The sequence below is a fragment of the Pristis pectinata genome, chromosome 27, assembly GCF_009764475.1.
Source record: "Pristis pectinata isolate sPriPec2 chromosome 27, sPriPec2.1.pri, whole genome shotgun sequence".
In the NCBI taxonomy this organism is placed as follows: domain Eukaryota; kingdom Metazoa; phylum Chordata; class Chondrichthyes; order Rhinopristiformes; family Pristidae; genus Pristis; species Pristis pectinata.
The window spans coordinates 21,844,746-21,872,270 of NC_067431.1; the positions used below are offsets into that span (position 1 = coordinate 21,844,746).

Below are 27,525 nucleotides of genomic sequence, written 5' to 3' on the forward strand. Positions count from 1 at the left end.
GAGAAATTGGCACGAGCTTCTTTTTCATCAGTATTCGTACCCCAATCAGCCATTATCTTATCAATGGCAGAGCAGGCTTGAGAGCTCTACTCTTCTACATAGGAATATAAACGTATAAGACATAAAAGCAGGAATAGAATATTCAGCCCTTTGTGCCTGTTCTACCATTCAATAAGAAGATGGCTGATCCTTTACCTGAGGGTCACTGTCCAGCACTAACCCAGTAACTGTGGTCTCTTAATATCTGAGAGACTATTAATCACTGTGATGTATATACTCAGCGATTGAGCTTCCACAGCTCTCATGGGTGTAGAATTCCAAAGAGTCACCTCAGGGTAAAATAAAATTCTTCTCAGCTCAGTCCTGAATGACCAATTGCTTACTTCGCAACCAGGGCCACTGGTTCTCAACACCCCAACCTGGGTAAACTCTGCAACTACCCTGTCAAGACCCAAAGGAATTTTGTACATTTCAATAAGAACATCTCTTATTCTTCTGGAGTATAGGTCTAGCCTCTTTAATGTTCCCTCTAGTCAAAAAACTTACTCTCCCAGGAATTAATTTGGTGAACCTTTTCTGCACTACCTCTATTACAACTGCATATTTCCTTAGGTAGGGAGCCCAGACAAGTACACAATACTCCAGATATGAGTCTCAACAGAATCTTTATTCTTATATCCAAATCCTCTTGTAGTAATGACCAACATACCATTTGCTTTCCTGATTGGTTGATGAACTGCACAGTTTTCAGTGATTCATGAACAAAGACACTCAGGTCCCTCCAGACACAAACATCTTTCAAAATCTCACCATTCAAAAAAAATCTATCTTTCTATTCTACCAGAGTGGATAACCTTATATTTTTCCACATTATATTTTATCTACCTTACCCTTGTCCATTCACTTAACTGGTCTACATCCCCTTGAAACCTCTCTGTGCCTTCCTCACAGCCCAGACTGCAAGGTGTATAATCTGCAAACTTGGGTATAATCACGCGATCCCCTCATCCAACTTATTGATAAAGATTGTGAACAGCTGGGGCCACAGAACTGATCCCTGCAGCACTCCACTAATCACAGCCTCCCAAATGGAAAATGATCCATTTATTCCTCCTCTCCATTGACCAATCTGAATCCACACCAGTATATTACACCATCCACCCCATACATTCCACTCTAATTTTGTTTAATAATCTCATTTGGCATCTTATCCAAAAGCCTTCTGGAAGTCCAAATATACCACATCACACTTATCTATTGTACAAGGTACAACCCCCAGAAACATTAATAATTAGTGAAATATTATTTCCATTTCCTGATTCTCTCCTATTATTATTTTTGTGGTGCCCTGTTGTCAAGTAATAATTGATGCCAGCATTTTTCTTTCTGCTGATACCTCGCTAACTTGTCTATAGTTCCCTGGTTTCTCTCTCGCTCATTTTTTAAACAGTGAATTTATATTTGCTTCATTCCAACCTGTGGTACACATTCTGGAATCTTGGAATATTGGAAGATGGCAACCAATTCATCCACCATCTCCATGGTTGTCTGCTTCAAAACCTTACTATGGAGATCATCAAGTCCTTCTGATTTATGTTTTCAATCCATTAATTTCTCTTATACTAAATTTTATTAATGTTAATTTGTTTGAGTTCCTCATTACTCCACTACTTCCAGGATGCTATTATGGGAGACTACAGAACTGGTCAATAATATTAATGTCTCATGACTGTATAGATACACGGATGTAAGCAAGAAGTCCATGCCCACTGTATGCAATTGTTATTCACCACAGGTGCCAGTAACAGCTCCATCATGGATTTATCGTTCTAGTTCTGTTGGAGGAAAAGAGAAAGAGAAAAAAAAAACAATTCTCTTGTTGTTGAAACAGACCATTTTTCAGCTGGTGTGATTAAGTGCATCACGCACTGTACTCTGAAAATGGACCAGTTCTTCTCAAGCAGCAATGTAACAATGCTGGAATTTTCTCTTTATGACTTTGCTTCACCTTTAGTTGATTGCCTTGTATTCATTGTCCACACTTCATTGAACTGACTGTCCCATCTCCATTTTAGGCCACAAGGTGGATCTACTCATCATCCATGGATCCCTTTGACGTGGTTGTGTTCAATGAGACTTATGATGGAAACTGGACAGAAGCAATCAATGGCACAAAGACAGAGAAGAAGTACCAGTACAACTATTATGCCATGCTCCTGACTCTGCTCATCTTTGTGATTGTATTTGGCAATGTGCTGGTCTGCATCGCTGTATCCAGAGAGAAAGCCCTACAGACTACTACCAACTATCTCATTGTCAGCTTGGCAGTGGCAGACCTTCTTGTAGCCACCTTGGTAATGCCTTGGGTAGTTTACCTGGAGGTAAGGTGCATATTTTTACCTTAAACTGAATCTTGTTTAAATAGGAGGTGCAGGAGGTAGGATATTTTGATGAAGTTCCAATGAATGGGTAGATTCATTGGGTCATAAGAATGGCAGGTAATACCTATTAGCAACCTTTGTGTGTGCTATCTATCCACCACCATTGACCAAAGGAACTTCATGATGTTTTGATTAAAAAACTAACATATTGTTTTTGGTGTGAAGCTACATGGTAAATTCAGTAAAGGTGGAATCTTGATGTGGACTCACAGAATATTAAAGGATCAGTCTGAAAACTGTACAGAGAGAAAACCCGATGTCAGGAGCACAGCCCTACTGATTTTCCCCTTTTGAGTCAGGGCATAAACCCTTACTCCACAGGTCACAACACATCAGGCCACGAGGAGGGAGCATTCTTAACAGCGGACAAGAAACAGTTGAAAATCACTCTTAGCAATCCTGTGGAGGAAAGGGACTGAATAGTATCATGGTACAATCTATTTCACCACTGGGATGTTCTTTGTTAGGGTGCATGTAGGAATTTATATTTGCCAGCTTTTGAAAAGGTTGTGCTCTCACTTCTTTTATCATACGATACAAATGTATGCATGTGTCCATACCTCAAACTATACATAACATTTTAGATGATTATTCAAGAGAGACTTTGCTGCTGTTTGTCTCCCACTAGGATGAAATTTAAATCAGTATTACTTGGACACTGGGGACAGTGAATTCTACCATATCATTGTTACTGATCTACCGTATCAAAAAGTGCCACCTAGTCTTTATGCAAACCTGAATCATTGGTATCTAAAGCACCCATCAGAATCTATGTTGTGAATCCTTTACTTGGAACCTTCACCAATATAGCTACAGTATTTCTATGTTGCACTCTGAGTTTAAGACAGCTGAAGTAGTAGTTCAAATAGAGTCCAGCTCTTGAAGCTAATCTTCTGTAAGACAATCCTCTACTTCTTTCATTAAATAGTGTCAATTGATATAAAATCACTTCTAGGAGCTCACTGCCAGTACTTAGAAGTCTTAAAAGGGGCAGAATAATTAATGCATAGTAATATTATACCAAAACCTTCTGCTTCTGAAGGACCATTGAAATACTTTGAAATAAATGGAACATTTCTTGACTTTCTCAGGCAATGGTAGGTTTGTTAATTTTCCAAGTGGCAGTGGATTATCCTCTTTATAAAATAAACCATTCAGAAAGAGGTCATTTGGTCCATCATACCTCTGCCATGCCTTTTGGGAATTGTACCCAAGTACAACTGCATTGCATTTTCATTGGAACCTTAAAAAAACCTTACCATCCAAATATATGACTGTTTCCTTTTGAGTTATTACTTAATCCACATTTCATAACCCTTTCAGTCATTCCACTGCAAAAAAACCTCTCTTAACTTCAAAATATGTGTTATTTTGCCCTAAATCTCTGTTATCTTTGTGAAATCTGGTTTCTCCCATTTTCCATATAAACTTCAGGTGTTTAGTTCAAATAAAAAGTTTAGAAGAATCTTTTCAAAGATGAACAAGGAACTTTAAGGGTTACATTGACAGGATGAGATGAGATGGAAGTAGAGCATAAAAACCAGCACAAAACTAGTTGGGCTGAATGGCCTGTCCTTCAGGGTATTGTCCACTTTCTGACATTAAGAAAGCTTCAAAAGCTTGATCAAAAACAAGAGATGGAAAGACATCTCTGATTCTTTGGAAGGGTGGAAGGGTGTGTTAGTAAGTTTGCAGATGACATGAAGGATGGCAGTGTTATGGATAGTGTAGAGGGTTGCTGTAGGTTACAACAGGACATTGATAGGATGCAGAGCTGGTCTGAGAAGTGGTAGATGGAGTTCAACCCAGAAAAGTGTGAAGTGATACAATTTGGAAGATTGAATTTGAAGGCAGAATACAAGGTTAATGGCAGGATTCTGAGCAGTGTGGAGGAACAGAGGGATCTTGGGGTCCACATCCATAGAGCCTGCAAGGTTGCCGCGCAGGTTGATACAGATGTTAAGAAGGCATATGGTGTGTTGGCCTTCATTAGTTGGGGTATTCAGTTCAAGAGCTGCCAGGTAATGTTGCAGCTCTATAAAACTCTGGTTAGACCACACTTGGAGTATTGTGTTCAGTTCTGGTTGCATCATTATGGGAAGGATGTGGAAGCTTTAAAGAGGGTGCAGAGGAGATTTACCAGGATGCTGCCTGGATTGGAGAGCATGTCTCATGAGGATAGGGTGAGTGAGCTAGGGCTTTTCTCTTTGGAACGAAGGAGGATGAGAGGTGGCTTGATAGAGGTGTACAAGATGATGAGGTATAGATCAAATGGACAGTCAGAGACTTTTTCCCAGGGCGAAAATGGCTAACACGAGGGGGCATAATTTTAAGGTGATTGGAGGAAGGTATGGCGGGATGTCAGAGGTAAGTTTTTTACACAGAGAGTGGTGGGTGCATGGAACGCACTGCCGACAGAGGTTGTGGGGGCAGATACATTAGGGACCTTTAAGACACTCTTAGATAGCCACATGCATGATAGAAGAATGGAGGGCTATGTGGGAGGGTAGGGCTAGATAGATCTTAGAGCAGATAAAATGTCGGCACAACATCATGGGACAAAGGACCTGTACTGTGCTATAATGTTCTATGTTCCTTGGATGCTAATGCTCAAACTATGGCAGCAGGCAGTTAGAAAGAGAGACTTGCATTTTATAGAGTTTTCACATCTCCATGCTCCACATTTCCTGAAGTACTTTTGAAGGCCATTCACTTTTATATATATAAAGCAGTTAAGAGCACTGTGGGTAATAAGTTTATTAAGAATTTAGTTCAGCACCTCACTTTTCCACAGTAGTTGCAGCTAAACCTCATAGGTAGAATGCAATGACAACTCCTTTCTCCAATTTAATAACTACTTAGTATAAGATCTCTCTGGTAACATTTGAAAAATACACAGCTAGAAAGAGAGCACATTCATCTTAGTGATCGAGGTTTAGGCAAGTGAATAAATTTTCTTTACACAGAGATATTTGGTTTGATGCAACCCTAAGAACAACATTACATTCTAACTTACAGAGTTGCTAAAAGTCAGCGAGGAACTATAGTAAGTTGGGAATTGCAACTATCAAGTCACAGTTTGGATTACAAGCTGTTAAGACAATACTACTGTTCCCCCTAAGGTAGAGAGGCCAGTGGAAGTGTTAAGAATGTCATCAGAGGGTTGTTGGAATCTGATGTGTTCTGTCTATAATGGCAGTGGATGTGAATTTTCAAATGTAAACAGTTGCTTGAGAATGAGGAATTACCAAGGTTACAGCCAAGAAAGTCACAAATAGAACAAAGAACAAAGTAGCAAAGAACTTTCTGTGAGAAAGCTGAAGCAGACAAGGCAAATGCCTCCCTTGGTGCTATAATTACCATGATCCTGTGTTAATTGGTAATAACTTTGTTCCACTAGTAATGGCATTTTAGGTAGATTAGAAGGAAGTCTTTTGCAAAAGGCTGTTACAATATAGCAAGAACATCTGAAGAACAATAACATGACTTGCACACTACCTTTTAGAAGGTAAAAGACTCCAGCCACTTCATAGGAACATTATTGAACAAAATTTGACATTTGAAGAGCTATTAGAAATGATGGCCAGAAACTTGTTCAGAGAGATGGGTTGTGAGGAATGTCAAAAAAATAAGTGAATCCTAGAACTTGGGGCCAAGGTAAGAATATTCATAAATAGGAAATGGAAAATAGAGATGTAAAAGAGGCCAGAATTTGAGGATTTCAGTGCTTTGCAGAGCTAGGGATAGAGACAGACACAGGAAGGGTGAAGACCATGGAAGGATTTGAAAACAAGGATGAGAATTTTAAAACCTAAATAAAGCTCAAATAAGATGAAATAGGAGGCTTAAGAAGTCATGCTTGTGGGGGAATAGAGAATTGAGGGACAGAGATTCACCCTGGATGGTAGAAGTTAATTTATCCTTTCCCTTTAGTCTTCTAAAGTTCTCGTGGTGTGATTTCCATTTCCATTCTCTATATGACTAACCCAGAGGTCTGGGAGATCACTCCATTGACAACACCATAGAAAGCTGGATTTAATCTGATGCATCTCCTGATGTCAGGCATATCTAAGAAAGAAGAAATATAAAGCTTACTAATGTCCGCCACAAACTGAATCAACCCATTAGTTTGATGACTAGGTTCCATGATTTATTGTCATGTCTTAAAGCAAACAGACATCTTCCGTCAGTTAATCTAATTTATTGAGGATACTGATCCCTATACATTATATGGCTAGACTGCTGGCAGGTCCGGCCAGTGTCCACCTGAGTGAGTGTCCAGCTCATGTCTCATGAACCAGTTTTTCAATGACAAATAGAAGAGGACATTCAGAGACAAGCATACACATCTGCAGAGAGAGAGAGAGAGAGAGAAGGAGAGAGAGAGAGAGCGGAGGGAGAGAGAGAAGAGCTGGGTGAATAAACTGGTTCACTGGGCATAAAGGGTATTTTGCTAGTTAAGTCTGCATTGGCCTTGGGTTCTTGCCTGGAGTCTACACAGTATGGAGAAGGCAGGATAATCTCAGAAACAATGTGATGGATGTAATGACGATAAAACATTAAAATAATTTCTTCTTGAAGTGTGATTTTCCATCAGGGATAACTTCTGAATGGATCTTCTGTTTAACACAGAACTCTTGTGATTTTCATCACTTTGAAGCCAATGGGATGAGAATGATTGGGACCCACAACAACAAGTGCCTTTCTAGAGCACACATCCCTTTATATCAATTTTTTTAAATGATATGGAACCAAACTAAAACATAAGATAAAGTGATAGCCCATGTATCAGTCAGACCCTTCATAACCTGCAGAAGAAAGGAAAAACTGTGGAACGAGACAGCATCTGTGAGAGGGAAACACAGGTCACATTTCAGGTTGATATCTGCTTATCAAATGTGGGAAGGAATGGAGACAATACAAGATTTAAGAAGCACAGAAAAGGGGAGGGAGGAAACAACAAAAGGGAAGGTGTGTCAGGCAGTAGCAGCTCTACAAGTAGTGTTGCTGCCTCACTGCTCCAGTGACCTCCCGACCTCCAATGCTGATGATGTGGGGTTTGCACGTTCTGCCTGTGACTGCATGGATTTTCTCCAGGTGGTCCAGGTTCCATCCACATTGCAAAGATGTGGAGTGTTAGGTTAAATGGCCACAGTAAATTGCCTCTAGTGTGTAGGTGAGTGGTAGAATCTGGGGGGAGTTGATGGGAACATGGGGAAAGTAAAATGGAATTAGTGCAGGTGGGTGCTAGGCAAAGGGAATGAGTGGGCCCATTATGGAAAGAAAAGCCGGATCTGGTAGAGATGGAAATAGCAAAATCATTATCTGAAATCACCAGTGAGTCAGGAAGGATTTAAAGTCAAGAGGTTGTACGTCATCACCTCCTTAAGGGCAATCAGCAATGGGTCTTGCCAGCAAAGCCCAGAACCCAGAAAATGTATAATTAAAAAAGGTTGAAAAGTGAGATGCTGTTCCTTGTGTCCATTGCTCTGTATCCTGAACCATCCACTCCAGGCAGACTCATTCAGGCTTAACACATTCTTCCCTCTCCAACATCACCTGCATGTAGACAAGGTCATAGAAGGCCAGCAACCACAGATATGCTCTCCCTGGGCCTGTAAACTGACTTCTCTGCTAAGTCTAGGAACAAGAGTATTGGGAAGCTTCTTCAACGTAACTCATCAACAATGTTGATAGGAAAGGACAGAGTAGATGTGGCTAGGCTGTTTCCCTTGGTGGGTGAGTCCAGGACCAGAGGGCACAATCTTAGAATTAGAGGGTACAGTTTCAAAACAGAGATGAGGAGAAATTTCTTTAGCCAGAGGGTGGTGAATTTGTGGAACTCCTTGCCACGTACAGCAGTGGAGGCCAGATCAGTGGGGGCATTCAAGGAAGAGATAGATAGATATCTAAATAGTAGGGGTATCAAGGGATATGGGGATAAGGCCGGAAATTGGGATTAGAATTTTTTTTTCTCTCTCTCCCCCCCCCCCCCATTCCCCATTTCTCATTTCTTTTTTTCCCTTTTCCTTGGAGCAGACTCGATGGGCCGAATGGCCTGCTTCTGCTCCCTTGTCTTGTGATCTTGTGATCCTGTGATCTCCTCACAGCTCCCAATTCCACTCAAGAATGTTATTGGGTTAAATGTTATCAAATGAGCAAAGTTTCCCTTCTTCTGTCACACCATCCTCTCCTCTTTAAGGGGAGCTCTCAAATTTGCATTCACAGCATGAATACTTGTTGTCAGCCCTTCCACTTAACTCTCTGAGCAGGCTTAACAGGTTTAGATTAAACCTAACAATCGAAAAAATGGCTTCTTTCCCTTCCAGATGACTTCAGCTAGTCAATTTATGTTTTTTCTTGTTTGTTCTTTAATCTATTTAATGTGCTTCAAAAGTGAGATGGGTCTTCAAGGAAACCAGACCAGTTGCTTCCCAATTGATAAAGCTGTGAATAGATCGGTGTGATAGTAGGAGATGGTTGCTCCGAGCCAAGAGAAGAAAGGTTGTTACCATAATCGCACTCTGAATTATTACTCAGATCCGAGATGGGGAGAAAACAAATGACAAAAGGAAAAGGTTCAAAATTTACACTTGAATCACGCTTTTCCCAGCAGGATGTGGGTCGTAAGCTTGCTGTTTCCTGAGTGATGGATCCTTCTGTGTTCTCTCTCGGGGAAAATAGGCAGATTTACATCTGACAGCCTAATCAACCACTAATGGTTTCAACTGTGTTTCGCTAAAAAGGAGTTTCAGACAAGGTTACCTTGCTTTTTAACAAATCATTGTGCTCCATTTTCTCATTGCAAATGCCTCCTGTAATAAAATTAATCACCTGATTAATAGGTGGGACATAAAGTTCATTAATTCTAGACTTTGCTCATCGATTCTTGTTCCTTCTTTTACTCCGATCTTTTGTTTAGCAATTCTTTCTCCTTAGTTATTTCTTTGAGTGTGGCACAGGGACTGAATGTCCCAGATGCTGCCTCTCTGCAAGCATTAACCCTTTGAGTACTGAAAAAGCAGCTGATAATACAGCCCCTTCTTCACTTCTAAAGACTATAACATTTCATAGAGTCCAAAGCTTCTCTGCACTATGTCTTACGCTATCACATCCTTCCTGCAATATGGTAACCAGAGCTGAACACACTACACCAGTTATGGCCTAACTAGGTATAATCACAGCCTGTAAAGTGAGGATGGAACTGTGGTATCAAGCTATACAGGCCAGGTATTCTGGGTTTAATCCTTGGTCTATGTTGAATTAGCTAATCCCATTGTATTTCTACATTTGGACAAAAGACCCTGAGGAAAGGACCAGGAAACTATTGAGTGTGATCAGAATGACAGTGTGGGAAATTATTTGAGTGCAGAATGAAGAAGCAGAGAGAATACACCTTTGAAAACTAAAATATTGGAAATATCCGGTGGGTCAGACAGCATCCATGGAAAGAGAGACAGAATTAATGATCCTGGGCAAAGACCAGCTGCGAATGACAGAGAGAAGAAAAGGAAAGGCCTGTGATAGGTTGTAAGGTGGGAGAGAATGAATGAAATATGATGGTGGAACCAGCTGAAATAGGGTGGTTATAGTTAAGTGAATAAAGCTTATAGGTGTGACTAGAGCAGAGGAATGAAATCTGAAACTATTAAAAGAAAATAAATAAAACAGAATACTGAAAATGTGAAATACTAGTGAATTCAATAATGAATGTTCAATTTCTGTTTTATTTCAGATTTCCAATATCTGCAGCATTTTAGTTTTGAACATTTTGATCATTAGTTGGGCAGTGTGTGCACATTCAAGGTCTCCACGTTGCAAGGAGGATACCAAGAGATTGGGGAAAGTACGAAAGCCTGATGACAGAACTGAGAGTTTATAATTATTAGGAAAGAGCAAATAGAGTGATGCTGAAAAACACGATGATGCTGCAGGAACTCAGCAGGCCAGGCAGCATCCATGGATGAAATAGAGTGACGCTCTTTTGTCTAGAACAGGGAAGGTCAAGGAGTGATCTAATGGAAGAAGTTAACATTCTGAGGTGGAAAGGCAGGGTGAATGCAGAGAGGATGTTTTCACTTTTGAGGCTCAGGCCAAAGCTAAACTCAATAAGCATAAGATATTATAGACCTTAGAGAAGAGGTTAGAATATGCAGTTTGCAATATATGGTAGCTAAAATAAATAGCAAAGGTACATTTAAGAGAAAGCTTAAGGGAGAAAGGGAGTAAAGGGAAAGCTGATATTGAAAATCAGTAACAAATTTCAGATGCTGGAAATCTGAAATAAGCAGGTAGAAACACTCAGCAGGTCAGACAAAAACAATAAATATTTGGGCCAAAGACCCTTCATCAGAACTGGAGGAGAGAGAAAAGACTATTTTTAAGCTGCAGGAAGGGTGGGAAAGGGTTGGATGGGACAAAGGGAATATCTATGACAGGGTGAGGCCAGGGTTGGCAGGGTGATAAGCTGCTGATGAAGCCGTATGGTGGTCTAAATGGGAGAGGAGAGCAGTGCGATAGCTCAACTTGTAAAAATAAGGGGCAAATCTTAAACATAGTTACTTGGATAGGAAAGGTTTAAAGGATTATGGGCCAAATACAGGCAAATGGGACTAGCTCAGGTAGGCAACTTGGTTGGCATGGACAAGTTGGGCTGAAGGGACTCTTTCCATGCTGTTTAACTCTATGACTCTAAACAAAGTGCCTGTATTGAATCGTACATGTCTAGTCATCTCTCAATTAACAGCATGTAAATCCAGTGATAGGCACAGAGCTCCAAACCTTAATATGTGGCAGAATTATGTAATGGAGAAGAAGTTATGCAATTTAAGAAGAAAATTGTACAACAGACATAGAGAGCCATTTGCTTAGAGGATCTATTAGGGCCTGAAATTCCTGCAATACAATCAGCATAAATACTCCGATTAGACAGAATTAATTTTGCCTTTGCAGGCTGACAGCATTATAAATGATGCATAATAGCATCAGAGCAACACAGGCATAAATTTCCCATTGTATCCATCAAAACTGCTGTGAAAATTGTTAATTTAAATTCAACTAATATAATATCAGGTAATCCAATGCTTAATCAAAAATGAAAACCTTTCATGCATAATTATTTATCCAAATGAGTATTTTCCTTTATCACCAGACATAATTGTCATCAAAGTAAGGAACATTTATATTTGAAAACAGGTGAAATGTAGTCACCCTGAAATAATTAATTACGTTCTGCAAAGTTCAATAAACAGGTACAATAGTGCTTATTTTGTACTGTGAACATCTTAATACATATTGAAGGGAAATATAACTTATGCTCTGTGCTTTCCTTATTGTGTCTTCCCAGTCTGTGTTATTATTGATGGGGAAACCATCCAGCTAGAAGCATGTACTCCTAAGGTTCACCGGTTCTGTTCCAGCTCTGAAGCCAGTCCAAACTCAAGGTCACACTGGGCACCCCGAGCCTCTTTAGTATTGACATCATGGGAGCAGCAGTAAGAAGCATTAGACAGACCAAATCATTGGCATTTATACGTTATTGTATCACCAAAAGACTTCAAGGTGCATCAGGCAGTTCATGGACCTCTGATGCAGCTGGTTAGAGCTCATAACATCTCAAAAGCACTAAAGTTACTATTGACTAATTACACTAGTTCTTTAGGTAGTTCTGAATGAGTAAGGAATGTTGGCCAAAACTTGGTGGGGGGGGGGGGGGGGGGGGGGAGGCGGCTGGGAGACTTCCCAAGAAGCAAACAACCTGGATGGGAAATTAAATTTTGTTTAACTTCTTACCTGCACATTGTTGATGTCATTGGGTGAACCTATATGATGGGATGGGGTGGGGGTGAAATACATTTCCTTTGGTCAGATGCAATGAATATAGAATAGAGCAACATTTCCACATTGAACTCCACTTCAAAATTCTATCCTATTGCCTTCAATGAAATGAATTTCAGAAGCAGAGTCCACTGGTTCATAAGCTACTGTGTTATAAATTTAATGCATGGAATTAGGGATACTGATGTTTTATACTCAATCATGTGAACTGTTGTTCCAAAAGAAAGGGAATTAGACCAAAATAAGGACAATGTATTATTCTGCAGATAAACCAGAGCTAATTGATGAAAATGTGCTCAAAGTAAGTTGGAGCCTAATTTTTGCAAATAAAGGAAACTTGATTGTAAATTCTCAGCTGCATACAAGCTTTGAGAAGAACCATGTTATCAGCGTCAGAAATAAATAAGCATGACAGTTCCGGACACCCAGTCTATTTTTAAGTTGTTCCTTTTAAGCTAATCCTGTCCCAACTGTGCAAGTCCTGGGAATACATTTGAGATGCAATTTCCTGCACTTTCAGGTGTGGGAAGTGCATTTGATGGGACATTTCCATGTCCAGTGGTAATACATATAGTGATTATACAGTCAAAAGTATCAGACAATCTACTAAATATATTTTAAGATTTTGACTATATTGTTGGGCTGATTATTTTTGTGATAAAGAAGGAAGAATTTTTTGTTTGTTTTTGTTTTAAAACATTGCACAAATGTCATAGGAAATTCTCTCAGGATTTTTTACAGATGCCTTAAGTAGAAGAGTGTGGTTGGAAGCAGTCATCTCTGTGAAAGAAAGAGATATACTTAAATAGTCCCTACTTGTTCTTGGGTCATGCAACAGCACTTTACAGCCAATGAAGTATTTTTGAAAAGTAGTCACTGTTATAAGAAATGCAACTGCTAGTTTGTGTTCAGCAAGGTCTCTCAAACAACAATGTGAACGTGAACAGATTTTTTTCTGTGTGTCATTGATTGAGGGCAAGCTATCAGTCAGGACACTGAGGTTGATTCCTCTGCTAGTGTCCAAAAGAATTCTATGGCATCTTTGCCTGAGGGGGAGAAGAGGGTTATAATTTGACATGTCATTCAAAAGACAGAACCTCCAATGGTGAAACACTCCCTCAGTACTGCATTGGACTATCAGCCTAGATCTTTGTGCTCATGATTCTAGGGTGGGACTTCAACTTTCTGACTCAAAAATGTAGTGATGCCAGCAAAGCCATGGTTAACATTAAATTTGAAGAGTATTTTAACAAAGTTGTTTTGTGATGACACTATTCACAAACACATTGGATAATTGCACTGTCAATGAAGCCTGATGATAACGTTGCTCTAAATGACTGATTGATTTTGTGCATCTACCCCGTATGTAACTACCCTCTACATAGTACAATTTTCTGATGGTATTACCCTGCCTTTATTGGGAGAAATTGCCTTTTTTCCTCTAACCATTAAAATGGCAGTTTTCTAAGTAAACTACAATCATCAGAGGCCACCAACAACTCATTGATCAACATAGCATTGTAAACGGAGACAGAATTTTACCTAACTTTTAACATTCATTTGGTGGTTGTCATTGAATTGCATTAGATGTCTTTTGTAAAGTACTTCATTTAGGTAAAGAAACAGGGCAAGAACTATACGAAATATTTGCTTTACTGTCTTTTGGAATATTGCAACAATCCTCATATCTTGCATAGAAGACTAATTCCACATTATCAGGAATAAGTTCAAATTTATATCAATTTCCTTTTCTTTAATAATAAATAGAATCATAGGACACAGACCCTGTGACCACTGAGTCCTCCCCAATCATCAAACAGCTATTTATGCAAATCCCACTCAAATCTCAGTTTATTTTTACAATATTACAAACAACTAAACCCAGATTTTACCACTCAGCTACTCACAAGAGACAATTTACAGTGGCCAATTAACCTACCAATCTGCTTGCTTTTGGGACGTGGAAAGAAACCAGAGCAGCTGAAGGAAACCCATGCAGTCACAAGAACAATTCCACACAGGCAGCACTGGAGGTCAGGATGAAATGCAGTGCATCAAATGCTTTCCACAGATTCCACAGGCTTTATTAGCAATAATATGATCTATTGTCACCATTGAACACCCCTGAGCCAGATTAATCAATAAGAAGCCTGAATAAATGTAAATGACAGACAAACAACAAATCCACGGGGTTGGGCAGCATAAATCCTCTGAACATGACAAGGACCAGAGGAGAAAGTAGTGAGACTTTATATGCACTGACACAATGAGAAACCAAGCACTTGGTTATCTTATAATATCAAAAAGCTTAAAGCCTGTTCCTCTGCATGCCCTTTCTGTAATACCTGTCACAGTCACACATATATTTCCTGACTTTGTCATGTATTTCTATCAGATTCAAGTCCCTCCCCATCCAAAGTTTTCTCTCCTTTATATATAGTATTCACACAATTTCTAAGAGGAATGATTAGGCGATTTATTTGATGTCCAGAGCCTATCTCTCTGGAGACCAGCCTAAATGTTCCACAAGATTCAATTTGGTTTCTTATTTGAAAACCTTTGCACAATTTTACCCATTTAACAATAATGTTCCCCTCCTCAGTCCCACCATACGCATTCCCATCCCCAACCACCACCATCCTTTGGCATTCCAATGATTTGGACCTGCCCCTCTGGGCTTTAGCTGCAGTAATGCCCCCTCCATCCAACGCCACTCCCACCTCCACCCCCACCTGTACCCTTACTCACTATACCCATACGGATTGGCCTCCATCTGCTCAACTGTACCCAGCTGTCTGTTTCTTCATGCTGTTTATATCTTCCCTGAAGAGAGAGGGTGTGTGTGTGTGTGTGTGTGTGTGTGTGTGTGTGTGTGTGTGTGTGTGTGTGTGTGTGTGTGTGTGTGTGTGTGTGTGCATGTGTGCGTGTGTGTGTGTGTGTGAGAGAGAGAGAGAGAGAAAGAGGGAGGGTGGAAGTGAGAAAGAGAGAAAAAAGAGTGAGATAGAGGGGAAAAGAGTGTGAGAGAGAAAGGGGTAAAGAAAATGTGAGAGTAAGAGTGAGAGAGAGAATAAGAGAGAAAGTGAGACAGTGTGTGTGTGAGAGAGAGAAAGAGCGAGAGAAAGTGAGGGAGAGGGATAAGAAGAGGAAGAGAAAGAGAAAAAGAGAGAGAGAAAGAGTAAGAGGGAGAGAATAACAGTGAGAGTGGGAGAAAAACAATGAGAGAGGAAGAGAAAGAAATAAAGAGCGGGCAAGTGAGCAAGCTGTAAATGAACACAACCGAGGAAGAGAGAGGTAATGCATTTAATTTAACTTGAGCAGAGATCAACGTAGATCCTACTTTCTCATACAGCACTTTAAAACAAAGATTCAAAGATAAAGCAGTTGCACAACTTGATCATTGGCAACTCCAAAAACCACTGTTTCAATTAAAATATCAGAAATATCTGAGACAGAAATATACTGATGTTCCTACGTTAGTAGGAACAGAACTTACTTGAAATATCCAGAGCCCATGCTCCCAGCTGGGATTCATGGGACTAGGTAAATGAAGTTTGAAAATGGGTGATATTGTAAATTTAACTCTAATTCCCAGTAACTTGTTTTTAATGAGACTGGATGAAACCACCCATCATAAAGAACCTTTCTTGGACCGAGTAGGTCAACAGGTGGAGTCCGATCAGCAAGTAAAATCAAAATATAGATCTAGAAGAATGTATAACATGCAGTTGATCCACTATTTTCTGTCTAACCATTACTCAAAGTGAAAATGACCCTCTGTGGTGATTAAACTGCATCTGAGTTTACCAGTGCCTTCACCATAAACCTACTTTAAATGACAGCTAGAAACCTAAAGGACATAAAACATGAAGGAATGATTAATGCATCAGGCTTCATGCAAGGTCTCTTGACAACCATTAAATCTCACAGCTGAACAGACAGTGTTCAAACACAATTTATCACCCAGTCCTTGTCACTAAAATGCTTCAGCTGAGTAAAGGATATTCTATCTTGTATAGTTTTTCAATTCTCAGTTTATTGACACCTTTGCTCAATGCGTCACATCAGTGATAAGAATCAGAAAATTGCAGCTGTAATTCAGCCTGTCAGCCATGTCTTAGGAGCAGCACTCACACCACTTGGGCAGAAGGTTATGAGTTCAAAACTCAGTCCAGGGCCTTGAGCCCAAAATCTATGCTGGTTCTCCAACATGCTCCTGTGAGAGTCCTGCACTGGCATTAAACCCAATCTCCTTCTGCACTGTTAGATGGAGAGGAAATCCTATGGCACCACTTTGAATAAAGGTTATTTCAGTTGCACTGGCCAATCTTTTCCCCTACATCAACTTCACTTAAATAAGTCATGTGATTGCTATTCCATTATTGCTGGTAAGACCTAACTGTATTTGAATCGATTGCTGAAAATATGACTTCACCATCATGCCTTGCGTCATTGGCTGTGAAGTGCTTTGAGACATTGTCATCAAAGGCATTATGTAAATGAAAGTCTGTTTGCAGAGAGGTTTTCAGATCATTGCAGGAGTCCTTCATCATGGGGCCTAAACCCATAGATTTTATGCCTTTGAGTTCAAGCAGTTGAAAGATCCCTCGGTGTCACTTGAAAGGCAACAGGGGTGTTTGTATTTAGTAACATTGCCTGCCAGAGCAAAGATGATTGGTTGATTTCCTTGTCAAACAGGCTTGGTAATCATTCTGTCATAAATTCGACGCACATAAGTTATATGTAACTATCCTCCACCCACTGCGTTGTTCTGGAGAAATTTCTCGGCTTTTCCCAGTAGCACAAGCAAAACAGAGACTAGTAATTGCGTCATGGGGTTTTTGAAGTGCATTGTTGGGGCAGAAATGTGTATTGTATTTACTTACATGACAACAGAAACTGCGAAGTGTTTCAAAGTGATGGACTGCTATTTAAATTAAATAATTTTTAACTTGTACAGTAACTGCAACTGTTCCATTCACACTGAGATCTCTGTTTACCAAGGTGGTGGGAGAATGGAGGTTCAGCAGGATCCACTGTAACATCTTTGTGACGCTTGATGTCATGATGTGCACAGCGAGTATCCTTAATCTTTGTGCCATCAGCATTGACAGGTAACATGTGTATTTATCATACATTTCTACAGTTGTAGGTCTACTGATTGGCAGCTGAAGTTTCCAGCAATGTATCAGGCCCATCTAGTGGTAAAAGTCTACAGCTGCAGTTGTAACTGTGTGACAGAGCCATGGTGCCGAAATTCGTATTCTTTTTAATCAATTCTCAAGGTCTGAGCAGCAATGGCAGGACCAATATTTATTGCCCATCCTTAGTTGATCTTGAGCAATTGATATTGCTTAACCACTGACAGTGGTTGGTCAATTGTTGTGGTTTGATATGTCACTTTTAAAGGCATTTATTGGTAAAAAGTATTGGAGTGGAACTGGATTCACAGAGAGAGTGAAGACAGCATTTAGTCTCCTTAATTTAACCTATTAGATTTGACAGTTATGTCATATTTAATGATATTAGATTTCATTATTTATTTTCCAAGTTTTAAAAATTCTCAAACTGAATGAATGGTGAATTTAACGAGCTTCAGATTTTCTCATTTTACCTGTTTAAAATGATATTCAGGTGGCTTCTTTTTTTTTGAGCATTTAGTTTATTTCAATGATCACATACTTCCTCTGAGCGACAGGAATTGAGTGAATGCCCAGCGGACCACACCAGACACCATCACCAGCCACACGTTTCAAAGTATGCTTGACATGGAGTTTCATAGAAACTGGGAGAGTTGAGAAGATTATCACAATCTACACCTGGAGACCATTTGTATTAGATAAATACTATCTATGTTTATGCATAAGTTTAGAGTGCTCACCTTAGTAATTGGTGACTCCAACCAATGGTTTATGAGACCACTACAATTTCTCATTCTATGAGATCATTAGTGACTGTTAACTGTATCTTTATAAGGATCAATAAGGCAAAGTTCCCCTCAATCACCTCAGCAGGGATGTGGCAGAACTGGCCTACGATGGAATCTGATTGTCATTCCACAGATCGAAATGAGGTGTTTAAGATAAATAAAAGTATTGATAAGGTAGATTCAGAGAAACTGTTTCCTCTCAGAATGAGAGAGGGGAGTCCAGAGCAAGAAATCAAACATTCAACCAGGAGCCAGGTTTTCAGGGTGATTTCAGGAAACACTTCTTCACACAAAGTTTGGTGTAAATCTGGACCACTTTTCCACAGAAACTTGTGCATGGATGTGAACAGAAAATTTCAAAGCAGCCAAGGGTACTAAAGGTTTCAAAACCAGACTGGCTAGATGGCCTTAGAAAACAGATCAGCCATGATCTCAAGCTGACTCGTTCTTTGTTCTGATAAAATCTGGCCACTTCCAAAATAGATGAGTGACCTGTCCTGACAGTCGATGGAGTGAAAATGAAAATTTATTCCAATTGATATAAAAAAATTGGTTGAGATACTCAGCAGGTCAGACAGCACTGTGGAAAAAGAAAAAGAGTCACTGCTTCAGGTCAGTGTCCCTTTATCAGAACTGCCCAGTTTCTGCTGAGTATCATTTACTGTTTTATTTTTACATTTCCAACATTTAAAATGTTTATGCCTTTCTATTACCTGCCTTCAATAACGGTGTACAATTGTAATGGAAAATCTAAATTCTACACAGTTAAATATTTAAGCATTTTAAAGTGCAAAGCAAAATAGAGCAGAATGTTAGATGAAAAGCTTTACTAAGCATAAAGTTCTTGTCATTTTCTTTCCCATTTGCTGTCTTATATTTCAGGTACACCGCTGTTGCCATGCCAATGCTCTATAATACCCGGTACAGCTCCAAGCGTAGGGTCACCATTATGATCTCCATTGTCTGGGTCTTGTCCTTTGCCATATCCTGTCCACTACTATTTGGACTGAATGAGACAGGTAGCTATAATATGCTTTATTTCTTCTTCTTGTATAGTGATGGTAACGATTATATGTAAATGTTCAGCTTTTGGAGTTATGCTATGGCATTTGATGTGACCATGCAAATGTCAACCATGTGCCCTGTAAAAGATCAGAGGGGCTTTAAGTTGATAAATAAGTGCCCTTATTTTCTCAACCCAAAACATTGACTAACCCTTTGCCTCCACAGATGCTGCCTGACCTGTTGAATTCCTCCAGCAGTTTATTTATTTGCTTCCAGCATCTGCAGTCTCTTGTGTTTCCTTATTTGAGAGGTTATTTTATTCTGCAATGATAACAATTAGATGTTCATTTTCAAGAAATAATATTTGCATTTTATGCATGATTTAAAATTTGCGAACATCAAAAAAGTGTTTTTTTTCTTGCCAACTGCTTCTTTGCCAAGGGCACGTAATGAAGGGCATTAGGGGTCAACTTTGGAATGCTGTCCCTATCCCAAGAACAAATAAAAAAATCACTTGTAATCTTGTCACGCCGGTCATTTAATAAATGGTAGATAAGGTTTTCTTAAAAGGCAGTAGAGAAAGGGCTATTGTCCCAATAAATCATTATTCTTATTAGGATGTTTTCACTTACTCCGTTTATGATGAGTACTTGGTGCCTTAAACTGTAAGGCTGCGGATCAGACTTAGATTCAGACAAGTGGAATTAGTTTAAGTAGCTCTTCTATGGCTAACACAACCCCAGTGACTTCCCTCTATACTGCTTATTTCGATGATTTTATGAACAGACCCTAAGGGCCAGTCCAGTGACGTAAGATGCTATTGCATCTGTTAACCACGATACGAGATAGTGTGGCACTATTTCCATTCAGCACTCAGTGCGAGTTCTGACTCAACAGTTGCATTCTTGCCTCAGGGTCAGTCATGGGATCAAGTGTCCCACCCGACAGACCTGAATGCAAAATCTAGCCTGGCATTGGTATCTGAGAAATTACTCTATCAAAAGTGCTGCTTGTAGGTCAATGTGTTAAACCCGAGTTGAACGTCTCATCAAGATTCCTCTCAGGTGAATGTGGAAAACGCATTAGCACTGTTTCAAGGAAGAGCAGGTCTGGTGCCCTAGCCAGTATATTTATCCCTCAAGAAAAACAAAATCAATTACCTCTTCATTAACACATTACTCTTTATGGGAGCTTGTTCTGCACAAATTTAGTACTGTTTTTCCTACATTACTGCAGTGGCTTAATTGGTTGTAAAGAGCTTTGGACATAAAGTCACAATGAGTTGGCCAAGGAGAATATGGATGATAATTAAACAGAAATGGATGAGTTAATTGAAAAAAAACAGGAATTTTGCAAGCAGGTCAACTCTGAAATTAGTAATGAGAGGAAAAATCACAATTCTTCAAGGCCAATGGAACTCCTAGCTTAGAAAGAATATTCATCCTAAATGAAAAGTCCCATTAGATTCCACATTAGTGAAACTATGAGGATTATGTCTGTTTGGTGAAGGTCAAAATTCATTCAATGAATGTGGGAATAATCTTTGAACCATCTCTATATTGCAGACACCAGGAATGATGCCACCTGCCTTATCCACCACCCTGAATTTGTTGTCTACTCGTCCATTTTCTCGTTCTTCATTCCCTTCATTGTCACACTGTTGGTGTACGTGCAGATTTATGTAGTGCTACGGAAAAGAAGGAAGCGAGTGAACACCAAGAGAAGCAGCAGGTTTGAGTCAGAAATCCAGGCACCATTAAAGGTAAATTGTTGGAGGCAAGGCATCCTTTGCACATTTGTAAAATTATTTTTTGTATATTAGGTACAAGAGTGATGGTTTTGGGTTTAATTCCTATCATGAGACTTCTAGACTCATAGAGAGATACAGCATGGAAACAGGCCCCTCAACTCATTGGGTCAATGCTGACCATCAAGCACCCATTTTTACCCATCCTAATCTATTTTATTCTCGCTACATTCTCATCAACTCCACTCCACCCTGTCCCTCGCCTTCCCCCCCCCCCACCTCAGGTTATGAACTCCCCTACACACTAGGGGCAACTTACAGCCAATTAACCTACCAACCCACACATTTTTGAGATGTGGGAAGAAACCAGAGCACCTGGTCACAGGGAGAATGTGCAAACTCCACATCGAGAGCACTGCAGATCAGGATCAAACCCAGTCAATAGAGCGGAGGAACCAGTTCTACTACCTGCACCACCATTCAATGTAATTGTAAATGATATATTGAAGAAGTGCTGCATTGCTGAGATAACATATTTTAGACCAGAGGTACCTTTACATTGCAATGGTATGTTTGCAAATAAAATAAATCCTGTTGAATAATTGGAAGAGGAGAGAATTCCCCAGGATTCTTCCCCACAACTACAGTTACCAAAACCCATCACCTGGAGATATATTTTATTTCTATTTTTGAGATATTTTCACAAAAATAACATCTAACTTGCTGCTACAACTAAGCTATATTCCAAAGTAATTCATTTTGAGGGCATATTGTCCAATGTAGCAAATATATCTCACTTCCTATCTTGTTAGTAAGTATTTTATTTTTTAATACCTCACTACCTCTGCCAAACTTACGGTTTAAATAGTAGGCTATTTAGAAAAATACTCATAATGGGGACACCTTCCAATGGTGGAATAAGCATTTTATTTTTGCATTTAGGATAAATGTACCCACCCAGAAGATGTGAAGCTGTGTACAGTAATTGTGAAATCAAATGGGAGCTTCCCCACTAATAAAAAGAAAGTGGTGAGTGTCTATAATATGATCTTCTTGCTGACATTGTGGTCATGCCCAGCAACCAGAGCAGTGAACAGCTGGAAATTATATTGTTAACTGCACATCAATATGGGTCACCTAGAGACCAACTTCTGGGACTTACTATCTACTCACCTTGGCTCTTCTGCTCCACAATTGGCTAAGATTTAACCTTAGGTAAGCACAGGCTGAATCAATATTCTCCTTCTAGTCAAACTAACATAATTTGGGCAAATTTCCTACTTCTATTGTGCTGATACCCAGTCAGAGCATGTCATCAATACCTTATCTGACTCCTTTTTAAACTTAATTCTCTAAAAATTCAATCGTAGAATCAGATAGCGTTGGAATCCATTTTGGCACATTGTGCTGTGGTGTCTCTCTGAACAAGCCATCTATTTAGTCCCACTGCCCTTCTCCTTCCTTGCGGCCCAGTAAATCTTGCGTGTTAAGGGGAGATCCAATTCGCTTTACAATTTTAATGTTGAATCTACTTCTGCTATCCTTCAGCCATGGAATCCGATCAAAATAGCATGCTAGGTTAAAAAGATGTCTCCTTATCTCACTGCTAGCTTTTCAGAAAACTATTTTAATATTATGTTTCTGGTTACTGTCAATAGAAAATTGTTTCACCTAAGCAAAAGTTCTCATTATGTTGAACACAATTTTTCATCTTCCTTCTCTTCTCTCAGGAGAAACAGATTCATCCTGTTCTTGCCTCTCCCTGAGAAACGGTTTCTCTTCCATGTTCTGGAATGTGATGTATTCAACTCATTGCTAAATAGAATAAATTTGTTTGAGGACAGCAACCCTAAAGACATTGGTGGAATTGGAAGTTAAGCAGATTTACTTATTTGAGAATGACTCAAATATTATATTTTAATTGAAAACCAAAAGAAAAATCAGATGCTGGAAATATGAATTAAAAACAGAAAATACTGGAAACACTCAGCAAGGCAGGCAGCATCTGTAGAGAGAGAAATCAAGTTAATATTTCATGTTGATGACCCTTCATCAGAATGGTTCAGGAACACGGGTTCCTAGTATTGGGAGGTACTAGAAATGAATAGAGGAAAGACGTGCTTCAGCACTCTGCTCTCCTGATCTCCTGGAGACTCCTGGACAACCCTAGAGAGATGACACCAATAACCCTAGGAAGAACATGTTAGTCTTGGAGGCACAGTGCAGGTTGATCAGATTGGAACCATACTTTAAATGGTTAAATTCTCAGAGCAAGTCACATAAAATCAGTTTGCATAGATATCTAAGAGATGACTTAATTCTGAAATTTTAAATGTGAAAATTATTTAATGTATGAGATATTGTGAAACAATATCCTTTGATGGAGAAATTAAGAACAAGGAAACGTAATCTTAAAATTGGAACTTGGACATTTTGGAAGGCAATTAAACATGATCTTTCAACAAATTATATCTGGAATATTTGTGCTATTGACTGCAGTTGTTGGGACAACTGCTCAGATGGAGGTCAATCAACAGACCAAGGTATTAACGGATATTCGGCTAGGGCAGAGAATGAAGCTGAGGTATCTGGGTTAATGACAGAACAGGCCCTGGGGCTGAATGGCCTCTTCCTGTTCTAAATGTTCCTGGAATGTGATAAAATTATAACTCATGCCCTCACAGGATCCATTTCAATTGTCATTACTTTTCATTGGGTGGCATATACATTGGATATTTATTTGGTTTTGTTTTGGGACATTTGATCTTGGTGCAGGAGGCTGTCAACCACCAAGATGAGTTGGAGATGGAGATGATGTCTTCTGCCAGCCCCCCACTAGAGAAGACCAAGCTCAAAATGGGAGCCACCAACCGCCAGCTGGCTGTGCCTACTCCCTCCAACCAGGGGGCTAGTTCTAGTCTGCCGTCTCCTGCGGGCAGCCCGGTGAAAGGTGAGAAGAATGGGCACACCAAAAACATAAGCAAAGCGGCCAAAGCTTTTGAAATCCAGTCAATGCCGAATGGTAAAACAAGAACATCACTCAAGACCATGAGCAGGAGGAAGCTGTCCCAGCAAAAGGAGAAGAAGGCCACTCAGATGCTGGCCATTGTCCTTGGTTAGTACTGCCCTGTCTTTGTTCATCCTCTCATTTCCGTTTCTAACTAGTTGTAATATAAACGTCTCTTAATTGGAATGGCTAACCATGGACAGGAAGGAATCTGCAGTGTTTACAGAGTATTCCCGCCACCATCAACACCCTCGTCATAGTCACCTGCCCCCCTCACTGTTTGGATCTGACATGAAATGAGGTTAGAAAGTTTCAACCAATTGCTGATTGTTGCAGAACATATGGAAGCTTCCTAAAATTCGACACTTCATTGCAGATCTCAAATAGAAGCATTGCAATCTTGACCATTGTAGGAAATGGGTAAAATTAAACTGTGCCAGAGGGTCATAGAGATATGCATTTGCTTGTGTAAAGTTGAAGGATCTTCACTGACTCGCTAATGTCACAATGGCGTGGAAGGGTTTAAATTAACAGCAGGATCCTAGGATTGAAGGAGAAAGGGATCCTGTTTCTGTGGTTGAAGAATTTTCCCACAAGTTATAACATGGATCTACGAAAACTGATCCAGCAACAGGTCTCAACTCTAACCTTTGAAGATTTCCTTGTTATTGGTGGAGGTGTTTGTCTGGACATTGATAAGTTAAGATGGCAAAGGAATGAAAAGAATTTACAGGAAAATTGGGAAGTGGGGTGAGGAATCTAAAACAAGAGGTTACCACCCTAAAAATTCAAACCAAGTCAAGTAAGTAAAGAACTTGTGTTTACCAAGAAGTTGATAGACACAATGGCATAGAAAGAAACCAAACTGTCCTCCCCACCCCCATGTCAATTTAGCCTTTCAGAATAACCTCTGATCTTTCTGCTGCTTAGCTGGCTTTGTCAAATGCATTGTTTGTGTGGATTTATAGGGCACCTTCTGCATTGACATTATTGATGCTTCATGAGTAATTTCCATAGGCAGTAGCCTAGAAATGATGCAGTGCATGAATAGATGTCAAACCAGCAGAGGATAGCGGGTCATGGGGGTTGGCAGGGGGGGAAAGAGGGTCTTGCCAGTTTTGAGCAAGGACCACCAGAAGCAATATTCTATCTCACTCAAGGTCTAAGGAACTCTGCATGATAGAATGAGCCATATTATGCAAAGCACACACAAAGGCCATTCCTCTTCTGGGTTCACCAGGAGATGGGGTAAGGCCTGGACCATGAAGATCAAAAGAAAGGATAGTTGGGGAAAGGGACTTTGAGGTCAAACATGTGATCAAGTGGTTGGGTGGGAGAATGACTTGGCAAGCAATAGGTAGAGGTTGGGATCCAGGGGAGTGGTCAGATGCCATAGGAGGCCCTAACTGTTTCAGCAGCAAGGGTGGGGAGAAGTGGTGAGAGCAATCACCAAGCTAAATACTTAGAGAACTTAACTATCGAAGATCAATACTGCAGCTGCCCCGACTACAGTCCAGTTGAGGCAGGTGCCTCTTAACTAATGCCTTGACTCCCCAGTTAAGGCTTGCATTGGTGCACAGGTTGATTGCCACTCACAGGCCTTGGATGTCGAAGTGGATATGACACATTTGTTGTCACCGGTCTTGGGGCTGTGAGTCTATGAGCACCAAGTTCATGGAGCACCCAACATAAATGTTCAAAGTGCCTGAGTCCTTTACTAAGTACTGAATTTTGGTCAGTGGAATGCTCTTAGATTAAATTTCTTGCTGTGCTACAAAAGTCATGGTGACATACACTTGAATTTCTGAAACACGTTGTTAATGCAAAACATACAAATTAGCAATTCCTTTCTTTGCTGAAGAGAACTTGTTTTTTGCATCTTCTCCTTTGCTATAATATCATAATCTCCATCCTTGAACAGAAACCCACATAGCGAATACCACCAGTTCATAACATCATAAGCAAGGAATTAGATACCAATTATAACTTAGAAACAAGTTACTTGGCCCAGCAGGTCTATGATAGCATTTATGCTCCACATGAGCCTCCTTCCAGTTTAAATAATCTAAATAGATCACAACACATTTCCGTTCCTTTTGCCTCATGAGCTTATATGGTTTCCCCACACATACATCTCTGCTACTTGCCTCAATTACTATTATGCTGGTTAGCTTTACATTCAAATTAGTCCATGGGTAAAGAAGTTTCTAAATTCTTTATTAAAGTTATTACTGTCTAATATGCTGTTATAAATAATTTTAACCTCGTTTACAACAATGGAGCCATATTCTCTACAGCCCTCTCACTGAAAACCTTTCTAATTATACAGCCCTCTATTAGGTCAGTTTGGACATGACCCTTCACCATGAGATCCAGGTCCATTCTATCACAAAACCTAACCTGACACTTCAGCATGGTGCTGAGGCAATACGTATCATCAGATTTACTGGGCTAAAAACTTCCTTCTGTGTATTGCAACAATCTTGTACATGAAGGAATTTAATCTAAAACTTATTCACTAATATTTGTTCCAAGTAGAGCTTTCATTGATGTGGAGGCTGAAAAGTATACACAGTGAAATTCAACAACATGCAATGCAGATCTTGACAGCACTTGTGCAAAACTCTTGTGTGTATCTGATGCCCTATGACAATCCAGGGCATCAATGCAGAAACAAGCCATAATTGGAGAGTTAAGGCTTGCTTCTGAACTACTTAAAGGGATAGGCTTTATTTGGTGAATGGTTGAGGAGTCTTAGGTGTTGATCTTCTGTCAGCTAGGTTTCCTTTTAGAATTATATTTGGTGTTCTCTCTGGCCATCAGTACCAGGCTCCCACCCCACAAACCCATCACTGTTGCGAGGGTCAAGGATTGCATCTCTAGGGTGCAGACCAGCCTTGACAATATAGGTCAATTTGGACACATTGCTCATCTCGGAGTCAGAAGAAACTCGAGAGATGTTATACAATGACTCAGGACTGGTGGGTGAAAGGGATATGGAATATATTACGATAGAGGCAGCAGAGATTTTTAGCAGAGGCAGATGAGAAGATGGGCAGGAGAAGATAGGAATCCAACCAACCTCCTCATCAGATTTCAAGTGAACTTTGAATGCTGGATATTAATCTCTCCTTCTCTTGTTTCTAGGGGTCTTCATTATATGTTGGTTGCCATTTTTCATCACCCATATCCTTAACAAGCACTGTAAAAAATGTAACATCCCTCAAGCCTTGTACAGTGCCTTCACCTGGCTGGGTTACGTCAATAGTGCTGTGAATCCAATCATTTATACCACCTTCAATATAGAGTTCAGAAAAGCTTTCATCAAAATCCTCCACTGCTAAAGAACTTACCCAAAGGATATAATATGTCACATTCCCCTTTGATAAGCTCTGCCTTGAAAGTGTACAAAGATAGCTTTGCTCGTCAATGACACACTGTGGACACTCTTCTTTAGACATGAACTGAATCTATGTTGTGTGTCATTATGGATTAATGAAGGAGTGGACGAAGGAAGAAAGAGGAATTCATTCATCAAGGACCTGATGGGGCTTTGCGCCTC

At 39.9% G+C, this 27,525-nt stretch overlaps 1 protein-coding gene across 2 annotated transcripts; it reads left to right on the forward strand.

The window, feature by feature from the left end:
• Positions 1 to 2,102: 2,102 nt before the first annotated feature.
• LOC127583629 (D(2) dopamine receptor B-like) lies at positions 2,103 to 27,307 on the forward strand. Of its 2 annotated transcripts, XM_052039803.1 has the most exons (7): positions 2,103 to 2,381; positions 17,280 to 17,389; positions 19,087 to 19,223; positions 20,775 to 20,971; positions 21,899 to 21,985; positions 23,732 to 24,071; positions 27,111 to 27,307. In XM_052039803.1, exons 1-7 carry the CDS (start codon positions 2,103 to 2,105, stop codon positions 27,305 to 27,307), a joined length of 1,347 nt encoding a protein of 448 aa, XP_051895763.1. The 2 variants fall into 2 exon arrangements, with proteins under 2 accessions (XP_051895763.1, XP_051895764.1); XM_052039804.1 differs by lacking the exon at positions 21,899 to 21,985.
• The last annotated feature ends 218 nt before the right edge of the window (positions 27,308 to 27,525 follow it).

Bases quoted from the DNA above. Each gene is read 5' to 3' on its own strand.
- LOC127583629 (XM_052039803.1), top strand. From the start codon at position 2,103: ATGGATCCCTTTGACGTGGTTGTGTTCAATGAGACTTATGATGGAAAC. The intron at 19,224-20,774 runs GTAGCTATAATA...TCTATATTGCAG, and splicing joins ATTTGGACTGAATGAGACAG to ACACCAGGAATGATGCCACC. The intron at 21,986-23,731 runs GTGAGTGTCTAT...ATCTTGGTGCAG, and splicing joins CCACTAATAAAAAGAAAGTG to GAGGCTGTCAACCACCAAGA.